This window comes from Peromyscus leucopus, chromosome 16_21, assembly GCF_004664715.2.
Source record: "Peromyscus leucopus breed LL Stock chromosome 16_21, UCI_PerLeu_2.1, whole genome shotgun sequence".
Lineage (NCBI taxonomy): Eukaryota > Metazoa > Chordata > Mammalia > Rodentia > Cricetidae > Peromyscus > Peromyscus leucopus.
The window spans coordinates 8,071,536-8,094,924 of NC_051084.1; the positions used below are offsets into that span (position 1 = coordinate 8,071,536).

At 53.1% G+C, this 23,389-nt stretch overlaps 2 protein-coding genes across 2 annotated transcripts; both read left to right on the forward strand.

Moving 5' to 3' along the window:
• Window positions 1-909: 909 nt before the first annotated feature.
• C2 (complement C2) lies at window positions 910-17,243 on the forward strand. The gene is made up of 19 exons (XM_028888016.2): window positions 910-982; window positions 1,226-1,402; window positions 1,543-1,770; window positions 3,632-3,817; window positions 7,439-7,615; window positions 7,693-7,791; window positions 7,926-8,059; window positions 10,050-10,188; window positions 11,202-11,342; window positions 12,894-12,983; window positions 14,976-15,116; window positions 15,239-15,333; window positions 15,421-15,538; window positions 15,645-15,810; window positions 15,917-15,993; window positions 16,123-16,214; window positions 16,352-16,478; window positions 16,598-16,647; window positions 16,794-17,243. The coding sequence occupies exons 2-19, from the start codon at window positions 1,318-1,320 to the stop codon at window positions 16,965-16,967; spliced, it is 2,319 nt and encodes a 772-aa protein (XP_028743849.1). The 5' UTR covers window positions 910-982; window positions 1,226-1,317; the 3' UTR covers window positions 16,968-17,243.
• A 93-nt stretch (window positions 17,244-17,336) lies between these two features.
• Window positions 17,337-23,389, forward strand: Cfb (complement factor B). The gene is made up of 18 exons (XM_028888017.2): window positions 17,337-17,777; window positions 17,865-18,098; window positions 18,578-18,763; window positions 18,854-19,027; window positions 19,195-19,296; window positions 19,397-19,533; window positions 19,724-19,862; window positions 20,214-20,345; window positions 20,472-20,573; window positions 20,649-20,786; window positions 21,166-21,263; window positions 21,648-21,765; window positions 21,951-22,104; window positions 22,208-22,284; window positions 22,475-22,575; window positions 22,656-22,788; window positions 22,863-22,912; window positions 23,181-23,389. Exons 1-18 carry the CDS (start codon window positions 17,708-17,710, stop codon window positions 23,334-23,336), a joined length of 2,301 nt encoding a protein of 766 aa, XP_028743850.1. The 5' UTR covers window positions 17,337-17,707; the 3' UTR covers window positions 23,337-23,389.

Below are 23,389 nucleotides of genomic sequence, written 5' to 3' on the forward strand. Positions count from 1 at the left end.
TCTTGGGGTGGAGATGGGAGGGTGCTGGCCTTGACCTTGTTAGTTACAAGAACAGTAACTAAGCATATGAGGGACAAGGAGGGTAATACATCGCCTTAAATTCTCCATGGCTGGGCAGGATGTAGTGACCCAGACCTTTAATCCCAGCACTCGGGAGGCAGAGGCAGGTGGATCTCTGTGAATTCATCGCCAGCCTGGTCTACAGATCGAGATCCGGGACAGCTACAGAGACATAGTAAGACTCTGTCTCAAAACAAACTAACTAACAAACTGGCTGGGTGTCCTATGTGGTAACCAGTGTTTGTAACCTCCACCCTTGGGAGGCAGAGGCAGGAGGATCAGGAGTTCAAGGACAGTTTCAGCTATTTAGCAAATTCTAAGTCAGTCTAGATTACGTGAGACCCTGTATATTCCATACAAAATATATTGTATGAAAAAAGCTTTTTATTTTCAATTAAAAAGTGTATCTCGCCGGGCGGTGGTGGCGCACGCCTTTAATCCCAGCACTCAGGAGGCAGAGCCAGGCGGATCTCTGTGAGTTCGAGGCCAGCCTGGGCTACCAAGTGAGTTCCAGGAAAGGCGCAAAGCTACACAGAGAAACCCTGTCTCGAAAAACCAAAAAAAAAAAAGTGTATCTCAAACTTGAAAATTCTGTTATTCTTTTGAATACCCAACCCCTAATTTTTTTTTTCTTTTTGCAAGTTGGGAATTTTATCTGTTGGATGTCAAAAAAAAAAAAAAAAAAAAAAAAAAAAAAAAAAAAAAAAAACATGTTCTAAGCAATCTTCCCGTCTTTGCAAGAAACTGTTGACTTTGACTTTCTTTTTATCCTGTTTTCGGGGAAAGACCCAGGAAAGAATGTGAATCTTCTCATATGCCAAGAAATTCTAAAAAGATTAGTTTCGATTCCTCAGAAGCTGTGATCCCCACCGGGCCCAGGGGATCAGATCCACGTGGCCAACTCCAAAAGGAAATGAACACTGTAAATATGTTTGGCAGGGTTTGTGGGTTTGTGTGCTTAACATGATCCACACAAGACCAGGTGTGTGTGTGTGTGTGTGTGTGTGTGTGTGTGTGTGTGTGTGTGTGTTGCGTGTGTACCCACTTAGGTGTGCACAATCCATTGACTCTGATGTCCTGGAACCTTCATTTGGGGCAGGGCAAAGGCTCTGCCCCCAGAGCTGAGCCCCTGATCCCTGGCATGTCTTCTCTTTTCCTCCCCTAGGACCCTGCCCCTGACGCCTCGGCCACTCCCCGCCTTTTGACTTTGGATTCCCTGGCAGCCTGCTCAGCCCGCGGTGGTTTCGGGGAAGTCAGATGACCTCTGGCTCTCCGTTCTCCTCCCGTCCTGACACCATGGCCCCTCTGCTGGCTCTGCTCTGCCTGCTGCCGCTGTGCCCAGGTAGGAGGCAGGGACAAGGCTCTGGGGCCCTATGGGCGTGGCAGGTGCAGCTCGGTCGGTCGAGTCCACACCTGAAAGAGACAGCCGCTTCTCGCCGCCCCTCTCTCATCTGGGCCGGTTTTCCTTCCCCACACCCACAGGCCTGGCAGCGCTCTCCTGTCCTCAGAACGTCAATATCTCCGGTGGTACTTTCACCCTCAGCCATGGCTGGGCCCCTGGGAGCCTCCTCACCTACACCTGCCCCCTGGGCAGCTACCCAACCCCCGCCTGGAGACGATGCCAGAGCAACGGGCAGTGGCAGACCCCGAGATCCAGCCCGCTGTCCACCCTGCGGCGATCCCCTCGGTGGGTCAAAGCAGTCTGCAAATGTGAGTCCCTCTGGGCTTTGGGAAGTGCCCACCAGCGTCAGACCTATTAGCAGGGGGTTCCCAGGGACTAGTTAGAGAGAGGCTTTCAAAATACAGGAAAAAGCCGGTTGTGGTGACATCCGTCTTTAATTCCAGTCCTTGGGAGGCAGAGGGAGGGAGGGAGGGAGGGAGGGAGGGAGGGAGGGAGGCAGAGGCAGGTGGATCTCTGTGAGTTTGAGGATAACCTGGTCTACATAATGTGTTCTAGGCCAGCCAGGGTTGTAAAAGGAGACCCTATCTCCAAAAAAACAAACAACCCTCCCCAACAAAGGCCCCCAGAAAACCACAAAAACCAAACCAAACAAACAAACCCGGAAAAAGTCCACGGTTCTTAGTAAGGATAATTTTTTTTTAGGTAAAATTAACTGTAAGATTGTTGTCCATTCTGAATGGATGCCGAATGCCTTGGAGCACCCTGAACACAAGTGTCCTTGATGAGAGACTGGGGTGACCACAGCCCTCGAGGGGGGCACCTATGTATAGTCGGATGGGCTTGAGCTGTTCTAAGTTGGCAGTATTCAACCAACTGCCTAAGATAGCAATCTTTTTTTTTTTTTTTTTTTTTTTTGGTTTTTCGAGACAGGGTTTCTCTGTGTAGCTTTGCACCTTTCCTGGAACTCACTCTGTAGCCCAGGCTAGCCTGGAACTCACAGAGATCCGCCTGCCTCTGCCTCCCGAGTGCTGGGATTAAAGGTGTGCGCCACCACCGCCCGGCCTAAGATAGCAATCTTATGTTTCAATCTCCTTTTGGGGTTTTCTCTGGTGCTGTGATTGGACATCAGGGTCTTACTCATACTTGGCCAGTGCTCTTCCATTGAGCTAATTTTCCCAGCCCTTTTTTGACTAATTACTTTTGTTTTGAGCCTGCTTTGGTTTCAAAGGTGAGCTTTGAACTCATTGAGGATGGACTTAAACTCCTGCTTCCCAATCCCACCTCTCAAGTGCTGGCCTCACGGGCATGAGCCACCATGTTTGGTTTTGAGACAGAGTCTCTCTGTAGCCCAGGCTGGACCCAAACTTACAGTAATTAATCTACCAGCCTCTGCCTCTCTAGTACTGGGTTTACAGGTGTGCACCACCACCACACCCAACTGTTCTGATTTTTTTTTTTGTTGTTGTTGTTCTTGGTTTACCAAGACAGGGTTTCTCTGTGTAGCTGGCCTCGAACTCACAGATCTCTGCCTTTGAGTGCTGGGATTAAAGGGTGAGCCACCACCACCTGACCTGATTTTTTTTTTTTTTTAAGATTTATTTATTATGAGCCGGGCCGTGGTGGCGCACACCTTTAATCCCAGCACTCGGGAGGCAGAGCCAGGCGGATCTCTGTGAGTTCGAGGCCAGCCTGGGCTACCAAGTGAGTTCCAGGAAAGGCGCAAAGCTACACAGAGAAACCCTGTCTCGAAAAACCAAAAAAAAAAAAAAAAGATTTATTTATTATGTGTGACTGCAGACCAGAAGAGGGCAGCAGATCTCATTACAGATGGTTGTGAGCCACCATGTGGGTGCTGGGAATTGAACTCAGGACCTCTGGGAGTCAGTGCTCTTAACCTCTGAGCCATCTCTCCAGCGCCCCCTGATTTTGTTTTTGATACAGGGTTTCGTTACAGTCTAGGGGGGCCTCAAATTCACCAAATAACCTAGCGGGCCTTGTGATTCCGTGACCCTCCTGCCTCAGCTGCCCACACGCTGGGATTATGGGCCACACCACACCAGGCTCTTACCACGTCTTTGCGTCCAGTTGGCAGTTCTAACGGGAGGCCCCGCCCCAGGCCTAGGCTGGGTGTCCGCCATCCTCCGCCTTGCCTGACTTCTCTCCCTGCAGCTGTTCGCTGTCCAGCTCCGACTTCCTTTGAGAACGGCATGTACACCCCTCGGCTGGGGTCTCACCCCGTGGGTGGCAACCTGAGCTTCCAGTGTGAGCAAGGCTTCACGTTGCGGGGCTCGCCTGTGCGGTACTGTCGCCCCAACGGCATGTGGGACGGGGAGACCGCTGTGTGTGACAGTGGGGGTGAGTGCTCTCACTGCTGGGCTACTGGGGGGGGATGGGGGGGGGAGACGGGGGGCGGGGGGACGGGGAGACCGCTGTGTGTGACAGTGGGGGTGAGTGCTCTCACTGCTGGGCTACTGGGGGGGGACGGGGGGGACGGGGGGGGGACGGGGGGGAGACGGGGAGACCGCTGTGTGTGACAGTGGGGGTGAGTGCTGTCACTGCTGGGCTACTGGGGGGGACGGGGGGGACGGGGGGGACGGGGGGGGGAGACGGGGGGCGGGGGGGACGGGGAGACCGCTGTGTGTGACAGTGGGGGTGAGTGCTGTCACTGCTGGGCTACTGGGGGGGGACGGGGGGGGGGACGGGGGGACGGGGGGGAGACGGGGGGCGGGGGGGACGGGGAGACCGCTGTGTGTGACAGTGGGGGTGAGTGCTGTCACTGCTGGGCTACTGGGGGGGGACGGGGGGGACGGGGGGGGACGGGGGGGAGACGGGGGGCGGGGGGGACGGGGAGACCGCTGTGTGTGACAGTGGGGGTGAGTGCTGTCACTGCTGGGCTACTGGGGGGGGACGAGACGGGGGGGGGACCACAGGGGAGGGACGGGGGGGGGGACGGGGAGACCGCTGTGTGTGACAGTGGGGGTGAGTGCTGTCACTGCTGGGCTACTGGGGGGGACGGGGGGACGGGGGGGACGGGGGGGACGGGGAGACCGCTGTGTGTGACAGTGGGGGTGAGTGCTCTCACTGCTGGGCTACTGGGGGGGGGGACGGGACGGGACGGGGGGGGGGACGACGACAGGGGAGGGACGGGGGGGGGGACGGGGAGACCGCTGTGTGTGACAGTGGGGGTGAGTGCTCTCACTGCTGGGCTACGGGGGGGGGGGACGAGATGGGGGGACGGGGAGGGGGGGACGGGGGGCGGCTGCAACCCCAGAAGCTTTTGTGGAGACAGAGCATGGTGTTGGTGGGGGCACAGTAATGATCCTGGACTGGGGTTGGGGTCTGGGGTCCACACTTCGCTGACCCGCACGGAGCCCTGCCCAGGCACTTGCTGATAGGTTTCACATCTGACTCAGCGGCTCTACATACCCTTCAACTTCTTCTTTTTTCCTTTCCCTTTCCTCCCTACTTCTCTCCCTCTCCTTCTCTTTCTTCCCTTCCTTTCTTTGATTCGGGGACTCACTCTAGCCCAGGTTGAACTGGGGCTCAGGATGTAGCCCAGGCTGGCCTTGCACTCACTGCAATCTCAGTCTCCAGAGTGCTCAGATTGCAGGCAGGAGCTACCAAACCTGCTCGGTCCGCTTTTCTAAACGCTTCAAGACAACACTTTGTACTTAACCCCATGGAGTGTCACGGAGCAGACCTGTGAGCTCTAAGTTAGACAGCCTCTGGACAGGTTACATACCCTTCCCGTGCCTCAGTTTTCACATTTGTAAAATGGGAGTAGTGGGCCTGTCAAGGTGGCTCAGCAGTTGGAGTTCCGTTCCCAGTGCATCAGGCTCACACCACCCGTAACCCCAGCTCCAGGGGATTCAGTGCTCTTGTGTGGCCTCCACACAGACATACACATAAATAATAATAATTAAAAAAAAAAAAAAAAACTCTGTGAGTTTGGGGCCAGCCTGGTCTACAGAGAGAGTTTCAGGACAGCCAGGGCTACACAGAGAACCCCTGTCTTGAAAAACCAAGACAAAGCCGGGCGGTGGTGGTGCACGCCTATAATCCCAGCACTCGGGAGGCAGAGGCAGGCGGATCTCTGTGAGTTCCAGGCCAGCCTGGTCTACAGAGTGAGATACAGGACAGCCAGGACTGCACCGAGAAACCCTGTCTCAAAAAACAACAACAACAAAGTATTTGTTCAGCTGCACACACCTTTAATGCCAGCATTTAGGAGACAGAGGCAGGGGAATCTCAGAGTTTGAGGCCAGTTTGGTCTACAGAGTGAATTCTAAGCCAGTTAGGGCTTCACAATGAGACCTTGTTACAAAAAAATCATGTGTGTGTGTGTGTGTAGGACAACTTTCAGGAGCTGGTTCTCTCCTACTATTTGGGCTCTAGCAGGGATGAAACTTATATGCTGAGGCATGTCATCAAGCACCGTTATCTGACAAACCATCTCATTGGCCCAAAATATGGATTTTTTTTCTGTTTTTCTTTTTTTTTGGGAGGGGAGGGCAGGGTTTCTCCATGTAGCCCTAGCTCTCCTGGAACTCACTTTGTAGCCCAGGCTAGCCTCAAACTCACAGATCTGCTTGCCTCTGCCTCCCAAGTGCTGGGATTAAAGTCATGTGCCAGCACTGCCTGGCCAAAGTATGGTTTTGTTTTTTTTTTCCCCAAGACAGGGTTTCTCTGTGTAGCTTTGCGCCTTTCCTGGAACTTGCTTTGGAGACCATGCTGGCCTCGAACTCACAGAGATCCGCCTGCCTCTGCCTCCCGAGTGCGGGGATTAAAGGCGTGCGCCAACCCTGCCCAGCTAAAGTATGGATTTTTATACATGAATCCACCTATGAAGTGCCACCTAGCTTGAGGATCCACCCACACTGCAGGACTTTCTCTTGTCTCCTTCCATAATCAACCCCTTTCCGACGTCTAACTAAGTCTACCTGTTCTTTAATTTGCTTTATTTTATGTAATATCTCCTTATTTATCACATGTGCGTGGGGGAAGCGTGATCGTGCCGTGGCGTGGGTGTGGCAGTCAGAAGACAACTCGCAGGGCCTGATATCAGGATCAAACTCAGCGTGCTGGGTTTGGTAGGAAGTGGCTCTGCCCACTGAGCCACCTTGCCAGCCTTGTCCTGTTCCTACACTTCATACACATGGAATCATGTGGGGTGTGCTTTTTCATATCTGGCTTCCTTTAAAATGTGTTTTTATTTATATGTATATGTGTGTGAATGTATGCCACACGTGTGCATTCTCATGGAGGCCGGAGACATTGGATGCCTTACAACAACTGCCATTACACACGGTTGTGAGCCACCACGGGGAAGCCGGGAATTGAGCTCAGGTCCTCTGATGTCTCCAGCCCCATCTCACTTTCCTTTGTTCAGTACTTTGCTTTTGAGAATGATGAATGTTGTCACAGAGCCCATGGTTCTCTTTTTAATTGTATGGTATTCTATTCTATAAATGCATCATAAAGTGTTGTTGTCCTGTTGAGTATCTGAGTGATGTCTGGCTTGGGGCTGCAAAGAGTGAGGTCTGGGGAACTGTCTCTGCGGACTTTGCCCTCTGGAGTGGTAAGTTGACAGACTTCAGCTTTGTTCAGGGTTTCCGCAGTGGACATTCCAGCTGTTTAAACAGAGTCTGCCGGTTCCACGCCCTCCCCTATAGCTGGAGTCACCTCTAGGTTAAGGGTCGACCATTCTCATGGTGTGTGGCAATCACCTTGTGGTTTAAGAAATGCAGGTGATGCCTGGGTCAGGCCTGGAGTGCCCAGTGGGTGGCTGAGGTCCTGAACTCTAAGTGTTGCGGGCTATTTAAGGTCTCCAGCCATCCTCCAGTCTGATGGTTCTGGCATCTAAAGGAACCGTTGGTGGCTTTGAGGGTCTAGAAGAGGAAGATGTGGCATGAAGGACGCGGCATTGAGCCGGGCAGACACCCCCATCCCCGTTTACCTGTCTTTGTTCACTTGCAGCTGGTGACTGCCCCGACCCGGGCATCTCCGTGGGCACAGTACGGACAGGCTCACGCTTTGACCTTGGGGACAAGGTCAGTTACCAGTGCTCCTCCACAAATCTGGTGCTGACTGGCTCTGTGGAGCGGGAGTGCCAGAGCAACGGGATGTGGAGTGGAACAGAGCCCATCTGCCGACGTGAGTATCCTCAGTGTTCTTCTGGGACTGCGCACCCAGGTCTGGTCCTGCTGGCCCTCATGGGACTCTTCCCACAGAGCCATACTCCTATGACTTCCCTGAGGATGTGGCCTCTGCCCTGGGCACCTCCTTCACCAACCTGCTTGGAGCTACCAACCCCGTCCAGAAGAGGACAGGTGAGTGAGGACTGGAGAAGGGACCTGGGTGGAGCAGGCAGGAGGCAAGCTGCCAGGGTGCTGGGAGCTGGGTGACCTTTGCTGTCGCACAGGGTGGGTGGACATCCTAATGCCTTGTTTCTTGTTTTCTCCAGAAAATCTGGGCCGTAGAATCCAAATCCAGCGCTCGGGTCACCTGAACCTCTATCTGCTGCTCGATGCGTCTCAAAGTGTGTCAGAAAAAGACTTTGAGATCTTCAAGGAGAGCGCCACCCTCATGGTGGACAGGGTGAGAGTCCTTCCCAAGCCTGGTGGCTTTCCTGCCTTGCTCGGAATCCCACTCAACCCACCTCCTTCTAGAAATCTTCCCAGGCCACCAGAACCACGAGTTCAGCGTATATGATCATATCTTCATTCCATACGTGTTTTGCAACACCCGCTATGTCCGAGGCACCGGACTGGGTGCCAGGAGACACCACACGGGGCAAAGCGCAGCTCTGTCTTTTCAGGGATTCGTCATCCACAGCTGTGGTCTCCAGAGAGTTATCAAGATAACCTATGGGGCACACCAGCCTGGCACTCCTGTTGAAAAGTCATAATTTTTTAAAGCCAATAATTTCAAAATTTTAAGCCATACTCTTCTTGTTAAGCCAATAATTTCATACCTTAAGGCAGGAATGGTAGAGACAGGAGGATTTTAGGAGTTCACGGCCAGCCTCGGACCGCATGAGACCGACGAAGGACGTGGGAAATGGTTCAGTGGGTAAAGGCTCCTGCCGCACAAATCTCAGTTCAGATCTCTGGAATCTGAATAGAAAAAAAAAAAAAATGTCAGATGCCACAGGCATGTTTGTGATCCAGGGGGATGGGGGGCAGGGGCAGAACTGCCGTATGCTGTCAGGGCAGCTTTCCTGGAGTTCTCAGCACAGAGCAGAAACACGATCAGAGGCTGACTCTAACATGGTGTACACACACACGCACACAGACACACCCACACATGCACACGCACACATACACACAAATGCACACACACACACACCCACACATGCACACACACATGCACACGCACACATACACACAAATGCACACACACACCCACACATGCACACGCACACATACACACAAATGCACACACACACACACACACTCACGGGAATGGGGGGAAGCACCAACAAGAAAATATTTTTTGAGACAGGTTCTCTCTACATAGCCCTGGCTGTCATGGAATGCCCTATGTAGACCAGGCTAGCCTCAAACTCACAGAGATCAGCCTGTCTCTCTCAAGGGCTGGGATCAAAGGCACATACCACCACACCCAGCCCAACACTTTTTTTTTTTTTTAAAGTTGTGTGTTTAACAATAATTCATATAAAAAGATAGTTTTTTCTTCCAAGTATATTAATTTTTTTCTGCTAAGAATTGAACCTAGACCTTGATGCACACCAAGGACAAGCTCTGCCACTGAGCTACACCCTAGACCCTCAGTTAATTTTGTTTGTTTTTAAGACTTTTCTTTCTTTTGTGTGTGTGTGTTTTTCTTTTAAAGGCTTTTCTTGTAGTCCACAATGACTTTGAACTTTTTTTTTTTGGTTTGTTTTCCAAGACAGGGTTTCTCTGTGCTGCCCTGGCTGTCCTGGAATTCACTCTGTAGACCAGGCTGGCCTTGAACTCACAGAGATCCTCCTGCCTCTGCCTCATTTTTATTATTTTTAATTTTTATTTGTGTGTGTGTGAATGCCACATGTGTGCATGGCCCTGAGAGGACAGGTACAGGCATTGGATACCTTAGATCTGGAACTACAGGCATTTGTTAAATTACAGGAATTTGTGGGCCATCCACCTGTGTTCTGGGGTTCGAACTCAGGTGGGACAACAAGAGCTCTTGGCTGCTAACCCTTCGCTCCAGCCTGCCCCCAGCTGCATTTTAAAGAGGGTTTGTGTGTGTTCTGAAGACCGCCTTAGGGCTTAACACTAAGTAACTCCAGCCCCGCCCCCCTGCACCTCTCGTCAGTGGCACGGTTCAGGCTGGCAAGACTCCAGTTCTTTCCCTGTGAGATGGGCGCTCTCATCACCGACCACCACTGAGCTGATGTGGGGGTGAAACGAGGTGGGGTCTGTCGGGAGCACATACGTGGCGTGTGCCATTCCCTTGGCTTCTTCGGGCCGAGTTTCTTACGAAGGGTCTTGCCTGTCAGGCTCAGCACAGGCTCTCTGTGTCTCTCGGACCTGCTCTTGTGTGGTTTTGCAATGCCTGCCCTCTTCTCTCCTGCCCTCTCCAGATCTTCAGCTTTGAGATCAAGGTCAGTGTTGCTATCATCACCTTTGCTTCCAAGCCCAAAACCATCATGTCGGTCGTGAGTGAGAAATCCCAGAATGTGGTGGAGGTGATGAGCAGTCTGAACAAAGTCTGCTATAAAGGTTTGACTGTCTTCTGCTGGGGGAGGTGGAGAGTAGGGGATGGACCAAGCAGCTGCAGAGATTCCGGGGGGGGGGGGCTGAAGATGTAGCTCAGTTGGTAGTGGATTTGCCTAGCACACAGGAGGCCCTGGGTTCCAGTCCCAGCACCACATAATTTCCATTTCCCTGGTCGTCTTTGGCTACCTATGGAAATTGAAGCCAGCCTGGACTACATAAGACCCTTTATCAGGGACAGAGGAATGGAGGGAGGAAGGGAAGAAGAGGAAGGGGGAGAGAGAGAGAGAGAGAGAGAGAGAGAGAGAGAGAGAGAGAGAGAGAGAGAGAGAGAGAGCACATTTGTTCATTCTTAGAACACTTGGGTCCAGGGGCAGTGGTAGGATTCCAGTTTCCACACCTCAGCCTTCCGTGACACACTACAAGTCCGTATTCAAACGCACCATACGGGATTTCAGCTCCTTCTAGATCCTCTGGCATATGCTCTGCTTTTTGTGGCTCAACACTGCACCCTCCCTGTCATTACCCACCTGCACACTGTGTCAAACCTGCCTGGGTGCCACCAAACAGCTGAAACACCACAAACTCTTTGGAAGCTCCACCTTTAAATCTTGGGAACTTGTAGTCGTTTTAGATTGAGGATTACTCGATGAGTATTTCCATTTTTATTTAATTAATTAATTTTTGAGACAAGGTCTTCGTGTGTAGCCTTGGCTGACTTGGACCTTGTTCTGTAAACCAGGCTGGCCTCGAACTCACAAAGATCCTCCTGCTTCTGCCTCCTGATTGCTAGCATTACAGACGTGCACCATCCTGTTTCTGTAATGGACATTCTAAGGTGGAAAAACCAAAATGTTTTGAAAAGTCATTCAAAATACCTGAGTTTATCAGACACTCTGACAACTTGCATTTCTGGTGGTCTTTCAAACAGAGCAATCTCCTCAATCCTGGGTGGCAGGTAGAGGGTTTTTATTGTTTGGTTTTTGTTTTCAAAAGGTTTTTCTTCTGGCACATTTCAGATCACGAAAACGCCTCTGGCACTAACACTTTTGAGGCTCTGAACAGTGTCTACCTCATGATGAATAGCCTGATGGCGCGCTTGAGCATGGGAGGTTCTGCGTGGCTTGAAATCCGCCACGCCATTATCCTCCTGACAGACGGTGAGTGTCGCCCTGGCTCCTGGAGGAGGCAACAGTGGGCAGCCTCAGGATAGGTTCTGAAGTCTTGTGTTCTGGTCGTCTTTCTGTGCTTGGGGGGGCTCATGTGGTTTTTTTGTTTGTTTGGTTTTGAGACAGGGTTCCTCTGTGCAGCCTTGGGTGGTCTGGAACTCACTCTGTAGCTCAGGCTGGCCTGGAACTCACAGAGATCCGCCTGGCTCTGCCTCCTGAGTGCTGGGATTAAATGTATGTACCACCACTGCCCGGCAGAGAGTCACAGTGGATTTGACATGTTCACTATTGAGTATATGTTTATTCACTTAGCCATCACCAAAACCAAAGAATTCATGGCAGAATTAGAAAACACTTAGCTTTATCCTGTCTCCTAGCCTGTGTCCACTGCCTCCATCCAGTCTTTTCTCATCCTCAATATTAGCTTTTCTCATTCACCTTTCATTGTGTTGTAGTGTACACATACGTACATTTGTTTACATATACACATAGAATTATTGGCTGGGAGGACATGCGATGATTTCTTTCTGAGATTATGTGACATCTCTTAATATTATAAAATCTAAGTTCATTAATTTTCCTGCAAAATTTGTAGTTTAACTTATCCTTAAGACTAAATAATATTCACACACACACATTTTCATTATCCACTCATTGATGCACCACAAAGTTGATTCCAATTCTTTGCTCTAGTGAATAAAGCCACAATAACCCTGAGGGTGCAAACATCTCTACCACAGGGTGTGGAGTTCTCTGGGTGTCTATGACCAAGAGTGAAATAGCTGAATCACGTCGTGTTTCTGTTTTTAATAGTCTAGAACTGTCCAGCATGACTTCCACACTGGCTGTATCGCTTTGCATCTTGACTAACAGTGAATAACTCCCTTCCCTCGACATCCCCTCCAAATGGGTTGTGAGATTTGCTGGTGTCAGCCATTCTGACTGGGGTGAAATAGTTATCTCAAAGTAGTTTCATTTTGCATTTCCTTGATGAGTAGGGATAATGAACACGTTTAAAAACAGTTATTGGCCGTTTGTGTTTCTTTTTTGAAAACTGTCTGTTCAGTTCATTTGTCCATTTATTGATTGGAAGTTTTATTTTCTTAGTACCGAATTTCTCCATTTCTTTGTAAATTCTGTGTTAGCTTCCTGTCTGCAGTCTGGCTGTAAAGGCTTTCCCACTCTGTGGGCTGTCAGCTCTGCTGTTTCCTTTGCTCTACAGAAACTTTTTGTCTTCATGTGTTTGTTTTGTTTTGCCTGTCTATATGTATGTGTGTTATGTGTAAGCCTAGTGCCCTTGGAGGTCAGAATAGGGCATTGGATGCCCTGGAACTGGAGTTCTAGACAGCTGTGAGCCACCATGCAGGTGCTGGGAACTGAACCCGGGTCCTCTGGAAGAGCAACACGTGCTCTTATCCACTGTGCCATCTCTCCAGCCCAAAATGGTGTGTTTTAAAATGGCTGAATGTTCCCCATGTTTCCAGGGATGTGAAAAATTCCGAAGTCAACCCAGATGGAGCATTCTTCTCTTCTCTGTTCTAGGAAAGTCCAACATGGGTGGTTCTCCCAAGCCAGCAGTTGATAACATCAGAGAGATCCTGCGCATCAATCAGAACAGGAACGACTATCTGGGTGAGCTCTGCCCCATCCGAGCTGTCAGGAGGGGTGGGGTGGGCTCCTGTGTCCGGGGTTCCAGTGTGACTTAGCACTGGCCCTGAGCCCTGAGGGTTTCCCGGTGCTTCAGTGTGGCAGTCGTTGAGAGCTGGATAGCACACTGTCCATGATCCCTCCTCCGGTTCCGTCTCCAGAGGGCTGGAGCTGTGGGCTGCTTCTTCCTCGGTGATGAGTGATGCAGTCGGCACCGGACCTGCCTTCACAGGCAGGGAGGGGAAGATGCCTGTGACGATGAGGTCTGGTGGAGGGAACTGCTCAGTACCGTGAGCTCCCCTGTGACCACCATCTCACAGTGCAGGAACCTTTGCGGGAAGAACGGGCCTGGGTTCCCAGGAGGGGCCGTCCCCTCCAGTGTCCCTTTAGCAGCAGACACCTAGGTGAAGCATTCAGGTTTAGGGTGACCACAAAGTGTACTGACCTATGACCAGAAAACAATTAAAGTTTTCTCTTGGTTTGTTTTGAGACAGGGTCTTGCTATGTAGAGGCCTGGTGGCCACAGGTGTCCTTGGCTTGTAGCCACAAAACCCCAACCTCCATCTCTGTCTTCACCCCAATTTCTGTCCCGTTTCCACAGCACCCAGATAGCTATGTTTGGGCTCAAATTTCCTATGTATTTACGGCAGCAGTGTCAGGGACTGAATGGAGGATCTTGTTCCTACCAAGCAAGTGCTCTACCACTGAGCTCTGTCCTCAGCCCTCTGTTTCAATTATTATAAGTATATTTCTATCTCTGTGTATGTGTGTGTGTGTGTGTGTGAGTGTATGCCACATGAGTGTGTGTGTGTGTGAGTGTGAGTGTATGCCACATGAGTGTGAGTGTGTGTGTGTATGCCACATGAGTGTGAGTGTGAGTGTATGCCACATGAGTGTGAGTGTGAGTGTATGCCACATGAGTGTGAGTGTATGCCACATGAGTGTGAGTGCCCTTGCAGGCTAGAAGAGGGCATTGCCTCTCCTGGAGCTGGAGTTCAGGCAGTGAGTGCTGGGGACGAACTCAGGTCCTCTGGAAGAGCAGCAAGCATTCTTGGCAGCTGAACCAGCTCTCTAGTCCTCTTTTGTTTTATTTTGGGGACAGGCCCAGGCTGGCCTCCAACTCACTAGGTAGCTGAGGCTGGCTTTGAACTCCTGATCTTCCTGCCTCTATTTCCTGAGTGCTGGTAATACCAGGAAAAAGACTGTTTCCCTGATGGTGGCGCACGCCTTTGATCCCAGGACTTGGGAGGCAGAGGCAGGTGGATCTCTTAGTTTGAGGTCAGCCTGGTCTACAGAGAGAGCTCCAAGATAGGCAGGGCTACACAGAGAAATCCTGTCTGAACCCCACCACCCCACCCCCAAAAAACCCTGTTTCTTTTTCTTTTTTTTTTTTTTCAAGACAGGGTTTCTCTGTGTAGTTTTGGTGACTGCCCTGGATCTCACTCTGTAGACCAGGCTGGCCTTGAACTCACAGAGATCCGCCTGGCTCTGCCTCCCGAGTGCTGGGATTAAAGGCGTGCGCCACCACTGCCTGGCCCAAAACCCTGTTTCTAATGCAGGTCACATTCACAATAAACTTGAACACGTTCTTCTGGGAAACACAATTCTACCTACTGTAGGCAATACAGGAAGTAAACAGGGCAATTGTTGGGCATGCGAGTGATAGGTACTCAGCGCCACGACGTGAAATCAAGTGGGGAGGGCAGGGAGTGTCAGGGGCATTGCAGATGTAGAAGACCTTGCTGGAGAAGAGCTGTGTGGACATCTGGGGGAGATACCCCAGCCGGGGTGCTGCTGGAGCGGAGGCCTGAGCAGGGCTGGGGTGCGGTGTTGGCAGGAGGAGGAAGTCAGACAGGGTGAAGGAGGCGGAGTCCATCCAGTTCAGGTCTTTGTCGGCTTAGTGAGTTCAAGTACCCGCCTCACGTCTTGGGTGGCCTCTCGGCCACAGGCTCTGGTGACATCCCTCTTTCCCATCAGACATCTATGCCATTGGGGTGGGCAACCTGGATGTGGACTGGAAAGAACTGAATGAGCTGGGGTCCAAGAAGGACGGCGAGAGGCATGCCTTCATCTTGAAGGACTCGCAGGCAGTGCAGCAGGTCTTTGAGCATATGCTGGGTAAGTGAAGGAAGCTTCATCCCCCTGTAGCAGAGCGCAGTGTGGAGTCAGCTGGGGGCTCAGGGTGCCAGCATGGACCCGTGCCCATCACCCACCTCCTCCCCACCGGTCTTCATCCACAGACGTCTCCAAGCTCACAGACACCATCTGTGGGGTGGGGAACATGTCTGCCAATGCCTCTAACCAGGAGAGGACACCTTGGCATGTCACCTTTAAGGTATCCAGAGGGAGAGGCGGGGCTTGGACCCCAGAGGTGAGAAGAGTCGGATAACAGCAAACCCTGGCTGTTGTCTGTTCCCTGCAGCCCAAGAGCAAGGAGACATGCCGGGGGTCCCTCATCTCTGACCAGTGGGTGCTGACAGCCGCCCACTGCTTCCACGACTCCCAGATGGAGGACCGGCACCTGTGGAGGGTCATTGTGGGTAAGTCAGGGGCTGCAGCAGGCCCCCACCCCAAGGCTGGAGTCACCCCTGTCTCTCCTCAGCCTCTGGTCTCTTCTGGTCCACCCTAATCCACCACTGTTCCCAGGGGATCCCACCTCTCATCATGGCAAAGAATTCCTTGTGGAGAAGGCGTTAATTGCCCCAGGGTTCGATGTCCATGCCAAGCGGAGCCAGGGCATCTCAGAGTTCTATGCTGATGATATTGCCCTGCTGAAGCTGGCCCAGAAAGTGAAAATGTCCACTCATGCCAGGTACCTGAGCCCGGGTTGGGAGGGCACCCTACAGAGGGCAGTGCTCTGGGAAGAACCAGAGGGGATACTGAGGTTGGGCCTCTGTGACGTTCACCTTTCTCCCCAGGCCAATCTGCCTTCCTTGCACTGTGGAGGCCAACATGGCTCTTCGAAGACCCCCAGGTGGCACCTGTAGAGACCACGGTGAGTCCTGAAGGCTTAAGGTCTGTGCTGAGTTGGGGCCAGAGCTTGGGTGTGCTGGCAGGGCCTGGGCTGTGGTCCTCAAGCTGGGTGCATGGGCTCTGTCCTCACACTGCCTTCACCCCATGGCAGAGACAGAACTTCTGAATCAGCAGAAAGTCCCTGCACATTTTGTGGCTTTGAATGGGAACAAACTGAACATTAGCCTCAGGACAGGACCCGAGGTGAGAGATCAGTAAGGGACCCCCTGGGGACAGCTCCCAGAATGTCCAACCCTGCCTGGAGTCTCCCCTTCTCCAGGGCTTTGCTGGTCTGCCTAATGTCTCCTGGTGTCTTCTTTTCTCCTACTCCCACGCTGCAGTGGACAAGATGTATCGAGGCCGTCTCCGAAAGCAAAAACATCTTCCCCAGCTTGACAAACATCAGTGAGATAGTGACAGACCAGTTCCTGTGCAGCGGGATGCCCGGCGATGAGCATCCCTGCAGAGGTAAGAAGGCCGCTCCTCTGCTCCCGGGGAGAAGCTCTGGGGTCGCCAGCACACACTCGGATACTAGCCTAGCGTGCTGCCATGGGTGACACCGTCTCTTGCCCCTTCTTTCCCTGCAGGAGAGTCTGGGGGCGCGGTTTTCCTTGAGCGGAGATACAGGTTCTTCCAGGTGGGAAGCAGGACTTGGAGGGGGCTGGCTGCCAGGCAGGGTACAAGTCGCTCTTGCTGGGTCAGGTGGGAGCCATGGAGGGACCAGACAGGTTGAGTCTTGGAGGGCGACTGCCACGATATCCAACCTTGTTGTTCTTCCCCCAGGTGGGCCTGGTGAGCTGGGGTCTTTATGACCCTTGTTTCAGTTCCTCGAACAGAAACTCCCCCAGGCAGCCTCCCCAGGGTATTCAGCCGAGAGACTTCCACATCAATCTCTTCCGCCTGCAGCCCTGGCTGAGGCAGCACCTGGCTGGCGTCCTGAACTTTTTGCCGCTTTAACATGGTTCTTGGCTCCTTTACTGTTCTGACCTTCCTGTCTGCTGCCTCTGAGTGTCCTCCCTCCTGGGTACATACCTTCTGGGTCCCGGGAATCCAGAGACAGTAGCAAAAGCTGGGGGATCCCCAGGGTTGCACAGGGACCACTGTCCGTCTCCCCTGTCCATCCCCCCTGCCCTGCCCGTGTGCAAACCTCTCCCTGGAGTGCATGGCTTGTGCTTTTCATCCTCACATGGAATTTCCCAGTTATGAAATTAATAAAAACCAGTGATTTCCACATCTGTCTGTCTTCTGTCTTGGGGGTGGGGAGGCCGGGGAGATTCCAGGAAGGTCAGAGACCCTGCTGCACAAACAACGGCTGGACTCTGCCCCATCACGCAGTTCATGGGAAGCTGGCCTCTAAGGGGCTGGTCTGGGCTTGTTGGGAGGGCCTGGGGGCTAAGGAGGAGCTTTGAAAGGGAAATTCTGGCCCCTGGTCAGGAAAGAGTGAGGCTGGATGGTTTCTGTTTCCTCAGTTGGCAGCTCAGCAGGGGCCCTCCTTCGTGAATGTTCCGGGAAAGCGGTGTCTGTGTGGGGCAGGCACCAAACTGCAGGTGCCAGAGCAGATTGCATAAAAGGCCAGGGCCAGTGGGAAGGGGCGTAGCCGGGCCCAGCGTTACAGTTCCAGTTTGGACAGCGAGCCAAGTAGACACCCGGAGTGAACTGGAGAGGGCTTTCGGCCACTGGCCTCTCTTTTGCTCTCCATGATGATGGGGTACAATCGGAGACCTCAACTCTGCCTGGTCCTCTTGGTCGTAGGTCTCTCCTCTGGAGGTAAGCAAAGGACACCCCATCCTCCTTTTGTCCCTAGCATCTGTCCTGGACCTTCTGGGGCCAGGCTTCACCAGCCTTTCTTCTCAGGTGTGAGGACGACTCCAGTGCTTGCAGCCGGGCCCCAGGTCTCCTGCTCTCTGGAAGGAGTAGAGATCAAAGGCGGCACCTTCCAGCTTCTCCAAGGTGGCCAGGCCCTGGAGTACCTGTGTCCCTCTGGCTTCTACCCGTACCCTGTACAGACCAGAACCTGCAGATCCACAGGCTCCTGGAGCGCCCTGCAGACCCGAGACCAAAAGACTGTCAAGAAGGCAGAGTGCAGAGGTTGGAGGCTTGAGAGTGTGAGCAGTGGGTGGCGGGGACAGAGCAGGGGGAGGCCGCTCGCTCGGTGCTTGGTAACGTTAGAGCTGTGTGACCGGCTGGCTGAGCAGTGGGCACACCTCTGAGGGTGCATGTGGGAAGTGTTTCCTCATGTCGGGCAGCCCTGGCAGTGAAAACAATACTGAGAAATAGGGGAAGGTGTCTCGGAATGTGGCTCCGGTGGTGGAGCGCTTGCCCAGCAGGAGCGAAGCAGCACTTCTACACGGAGCAGGTACACGCCTGTAATCCCAGCACGCAGGAGGCGGGCAGGAGGGGCAGAAGCTCAGTCATCTTCAGCTTCATAGTGAGTGTGAAGCCAGCCTGGGCTACATGAGACCTTGTCTCAAAACACAAGAGGAGGGGCAGCAGGTTGAGGGGACTGGCAGGCACTGTGTCTCAGTGACACGAAGGACCTCGGTGACTTTTACCTGTCTTCCCTAAAGCGATACGCTGCCCACGGCCACAGGACTTTGAAAATGGGGAGTACTGGCCCCGGTCTCCCTTCTACAACCTGAGTGACCAGATTTCTTTTCAATGCTATGATGGTTACACTCTCCGGGGCTCTGCTAACCGCACCTGCCAAGAGAATGGCCGGTGGGATGGACAAACGGCCATCTGTGATGATGGAGGTGAGACGTGGGTCACCCGGCTTCACCCTCTCCCTGAAGGCTTCACCCTGGGAATGTATGGGCACTCCAACGGTCCTCATGTCTCTGCAGCGGGATACTGTCCCAACCCGGGTATTCCCATTGGCACAAGGAAGGTGGGCAGCCAGTACCGCCTTGAAGACACTGTCACTTATCACTGCAGCCGGGGACTTGTCCTGCGTGGCTCCCAGCAGCGAATATGCCAGGAAGGGGGCTTGTGGAGTGGGACGGAGCCTTCCTGCCAAGGTGACTCATGACCTGCTCCCGGGTCAGCTCCTCCCTGCTGTCTCCACACCAGGACGCTTCTCACCACCTTACCTTAGTTCTTTCCTCACGCCTCCCAAACCTCCCTGCACCCTGCCAGTGTGTCCTCAGCACTCCAGACACCTGACCCGCTCTCTGACCACCCCTAGACTCCTTCATGTATGACACCCCTCAAGAGGTGGCCGAAGCATTCCTGTCCTCCCTGACAGAGACCATCGAAGGAGTTGACGCTGAGGATGGGCACAGTCCAGGTTTGGGAACAAGGAAGGAGGTTGGGCAGGACCCTGGGGAAGGGTGGATGACCTGCCAGGGACTATGCATGCCAGAAGCTGAGTGTCTGATGGCGCCCAGGTGAACACCAGCAGAGGAAGATTGTCCTGGATCCCTCGGGCTCCATGAATATCTACCTGGTGCTGGATGGATCAGAAAGCATCGGGGCCAGCAACTTCACAGGGGCCAAGCGGTGTCTCACTAACTTGATTGAGAAGGTAGAGCAGAGCTTCCCCTCCCTTTGAAACAGGGGACCTTGTCTGGACCTCTCCCGCGTGCCCAGATCCTCAGGTCCAGACGCTGCTGTCCTCCAGCCCCCTCCTGATGGGTAACCCTCGAGCCTCACTCTGGGCCCCGTCTCAACGGCAGGTTGAACCCCCCATGACACAGTGTTCTTTTAACTCACAGGTGGCCAGTTATGGGGTGAGGCCACGATACGGTCTGATAACCTATGCCACGGTCCCCAAAGTCTTGGTCAGAGTGTCGGATGAAAAGAGCAGCGATGCCGACTGGGTCACCGAGAAGCTCAACCAAATCAGCTACGAAGGTCAGAGGTCAGGGAAGGGAAAGCTGGGAGGTGCACCTTGGGGTTACACCCCAAGATGGTACAGACTATCAGTTTACCAAAAGTGCCCTTGAGATTGCTGGGAGAGCCAAGGGCATGTGGGTAACAGACTGGAAGTTAAAGATCGGCTGGGCTTGGTGGCACATGCCTTTAATCCCAACATTCAAAAAGCAGATGGATCTTTGTGGGTTCAAGGCCAGCATGGTCTATATAGCGAAGCAAAACCCTAAAAAAGAAAAGTTAAAGAATGTGGGATCTCAGTTGTCATAGACTTCTGGGGCTCAAGAGTGGCTTGGAGGATCAGGCAAAGGGATGACCTCTTCTTCTCTACAGACCACAAGTTGAAGTCAGGGACCAACACCAAGAAGGCGCTCCAGGCTGTATACAGCATGATGAGCTGGGCAGAGGATGTCCCACCCGAAGGCTGGAATCGAACCCGCCACGTCATCATCATTATGACCGATGGTGAGACCTTTCTACCTTCCCATCCTCCCATCTCCTGTGCCAGTGTTTGGTCCTCAAGACCACGTGATTGTCTCCAGTCAGTGGAGCTTCCCCGACCCACTTTCATGGTCTCCATGCTTCTCACAGGCATGTACAACATGGGTGGAGACCCCGTCACTGTCATTGAGGAGATCCGAGACCTGCTGCACATTGGCAGGGATCGCAAGAATCCCCGGGAAGATTATTTGGGTGAGTGACCCACCTGGGATCCAGCACTCTCAGCCCTCGGGGCCTGGACCCTCACCCGTTCCTTCTCTCCCTCAGATGTGTACGTGTTTGGGGTTGGGCCTCTGGTGGACTCCGCGAACATCAATGCCTTGGCTTCCAAAAAGAACAACGAGCAGCATGTGTTCAAAGTCAAGGATATGGAGGACCTGGAGAATGTTTTCTTCCAAATGATTGGTAGGAAGATGCAAGGAAATGTATGGGGAAGCTGTCTGCAGACTGGGGTTGCCGACTTCCCTCACCCTGAGCAGACTGCCCCCCCCATCCCAGTGTCTACTCTTACTTCCTGTAGTTCTGCACTTCCTGATCTCACAATCACAGATGTGGAAACTGAGGCCAAGACAGGAAGTCAGCACAAGACTGGGGCTGAAAATGACCAATCATTAAGACCAGATAGCCTGGTCTTAAGCTTTTCTCCCACCACAGGGGTTCCTCATCTAACACAAAGAACCACTCCCCTCTCCCTCCTCCAAGCCTCTGCTCCCCACAGACAGGCAGGGATCCGACAAAGATGGCTGCCATAACTTGAGCCTTCTGCATTCTCTTCCTTTGCCAGATGAAAGCAAATCTCTGAGCCTCTGCGGCATGGTGTGGGAGCACAAGAAAGGCAGTGATTATCACAAGCAACCATGGCAGGCCAAGATCTCAGTCACGGTGAGCATTCCAACAGTGAGTACTTGTGGGAGGGAGATGAAATGCCTACACTAGCAAGGTCCATAATCCCAGCTGTTCAGGAAGCTGAGGCAGGGCTGAGATTCACAGCCTGCTTGGGCTACAGTGAGTTCAAGGTCGGCACCGGTAACTTATGAAACTGTCTGAAAGCGGAAAAATGAAGCTGGACGAGGTGCATGGGGGTGCCCCCAGCAGCTGGAAGTGGAAGCAGAACTGCCTTGAGTTTGAGGTCAGCCAGGGATACACAGCAAGCGAGAGCTAGAGAGCGATAGTAAGCCAGGACTACAGAGTACTGACCTAGCATGTATGAAGCCCACCCCCAGCACCACACACACCAAGGCTGACACGACACCGGTTCTTCCCCAGCGCCCTTTGAAAGGACATGAGAACTGTATGGGGGCCGTGGTGTCTGAGTACTTTGTGCTGACGGCAGCACACTGTTTCACGGTAGAAGATCAGAAGCATTCCATCAAGGTCAACGTGGGTAAGGATGCAGTCAAGATTCTGATCTCTGGGCCCATGCTCAGGAAGCAGACGTGTATCTCACCTGTCCTCAGCACAGCCCCTCCCTTATGCCCCAAGGGTGGCGAAAACAAAACTCAGATGGTGATGTGGGGCCAGAGCCAGGAGGCTGCCTACATAAACACGACACCACTTTTCTCCTCTCAGAAGGGAAAAGGCAGGACCTGGAGATCGAAGAGGTCCTATTCCACCCCAACTACAACATCAATGAGAAAAAGGCAGACGGGATCGCTGAGTTCTATGACTACGATGTGGCTCTCATCAAGCTCAAGACCAAGCTGAAGTATGGCGAGACTCTCAGGTGAGTGGGGCCAGATCCCCGAGGAGCTGAGGAAGGTGGGCTGGAGGGACAGGGCACAGGGCAGGCTGTCTGTTGCCCCTGACTGTCCCCATGTCCTGGACAGGCCCATCTGTCTTCCTTGCACGGAGGGAACCACCCGGGCCTTACGGCTTCCTCTGACAGCCACCTGCAAGCAGCACAGTAAGGCGTGGTCTGGGATAAGACAGGGGAGACCCAAGACAAAGGGGTCACACGAGGGAGCTGCCAGAGCACAGCTATGCTCAACTCAAGGCCTAGCTCCTAAGATGGGTCCAAGGGACATCTGCTGGGTGAGAATCGAGGGGACATGGGGTGGGGGGACACAGCTGGCATGACACTCTCACTTGTCCAGAGGAGGAGCTGCTCCCTGTGAAGGACGTCAAAGCTCTGTTTGTGTCTGAGGAATCGAAGAAACTGACCCGGAAGGAGGTCTACATCAAGAATGGGGACAAGGTGAGAAGGGGCTCCTAGAGGCCACCTAGGGCTGGTCACTCGCGAGCCAGCTCTGGTTACCACACCTTTCTCCCCTACAGAAAGCCAGCTGTGAGAGAGACGCTCTGAAGGCCCCAGGCTACGACAAAGTCAAGGATGTCTCTGCGGTGGTCACCCCCAGGTTCCTCTGCACTGGAGGGGTGGACCCCTACGCTGACCCCAACACTTGTAAAGGTGAGGTGGCTCTCCGGCCATGGAGCAAGCCCATGAGGCCCAGCAGTCTCCCCTACAGCTTCTCTCTTCCACAGGAGATTCTGGGGGTCCTCTCATTGTTCACAAGAGGAGCCGCTTCATTCAAGTGAGTGTTCACTTTTCCAGTCTGTGGGGAGATGCCCAGGGGACAGCATGCACCACAAAAAGGAAAGCCTGAAGCACATGGCTGGTAATGGCGGCAGAACAGGGCACGCCTCATCTGACAGCCGTGGTCTGAAGTGGCCAGTACAAGCGAAGTGTCTGGCCTACGTGCACCACGGAGCTGGGCTCCCAGTGCACTTCTTCAGGTCGGCTGGATGCTTTCTGGGATTATGAAGTGTCGAGTGACCCAAGGCACCCCTTCCCCTACCCAGGTCGGTGTGATCAGCTGGGGAGTAGTGGATGTCTGCAAAGACCAGAGGCGGAAGCAGCTGGCACCCGCTCATGCCCGGGACTTCCACGTCAATCTTTTCCAGGTGCTGCCCTGGCTCAAGGAGAAACTCAAAGATGAGGATTTGGGTTTCCTATGAGGGGCTTCCTGCCGGGAGGGGGTGAGGATCAATTAAAGCAGCTGCAATAAAGA

Excerpts from the sequence above, each read along its gene's own strand:
- C2 (XM_028888016.2), top strand. The coding sequence starts at position 1,318 with ATGACCTCTGGCTCTCCGTTCTCCTCCCGTCCTGACACCATGGCCCCT. Across the intron at positions 11,343-12,893 it reads CATTATCCTCCTGACAGACG|GAAAGTCCAACATGGGTGGT; the intron begins GTGAGTGTCGCC and ends TCTCTGTTCTAG. Across the intron at positions 16,648-16,793 it reads GGAGATACAGGTTCTTCCAG|GTGGGCCTGGTGAGCTGGGG; the intron begins GTGGGAAGCAGG and ends TTCTTCCCCCAG.
- Cfb (XM_028888017.2), top strand. The coding sequence starts at position 17,708 with ATGATGATGGGGTACAATCGGAGACCTCAACTCTGCCTGGTCCTCTTG. Across the intron at positions 18,764-18,853 it reads GGCCATCTGTGATGATGGAG|CGGGATACTGTCCCAACCCG; the intron begins GTGAGACGTGGG and ends ATGTCTCTGCAG. Across the intron at positions 21,766-21,950 it reads TTCCATCAAGGTCAACGTGG|AAGGGAAAAGGCAGGACCTG; the intron begins GTAAGGATGCAG and ends TTCTCCTCTCAG.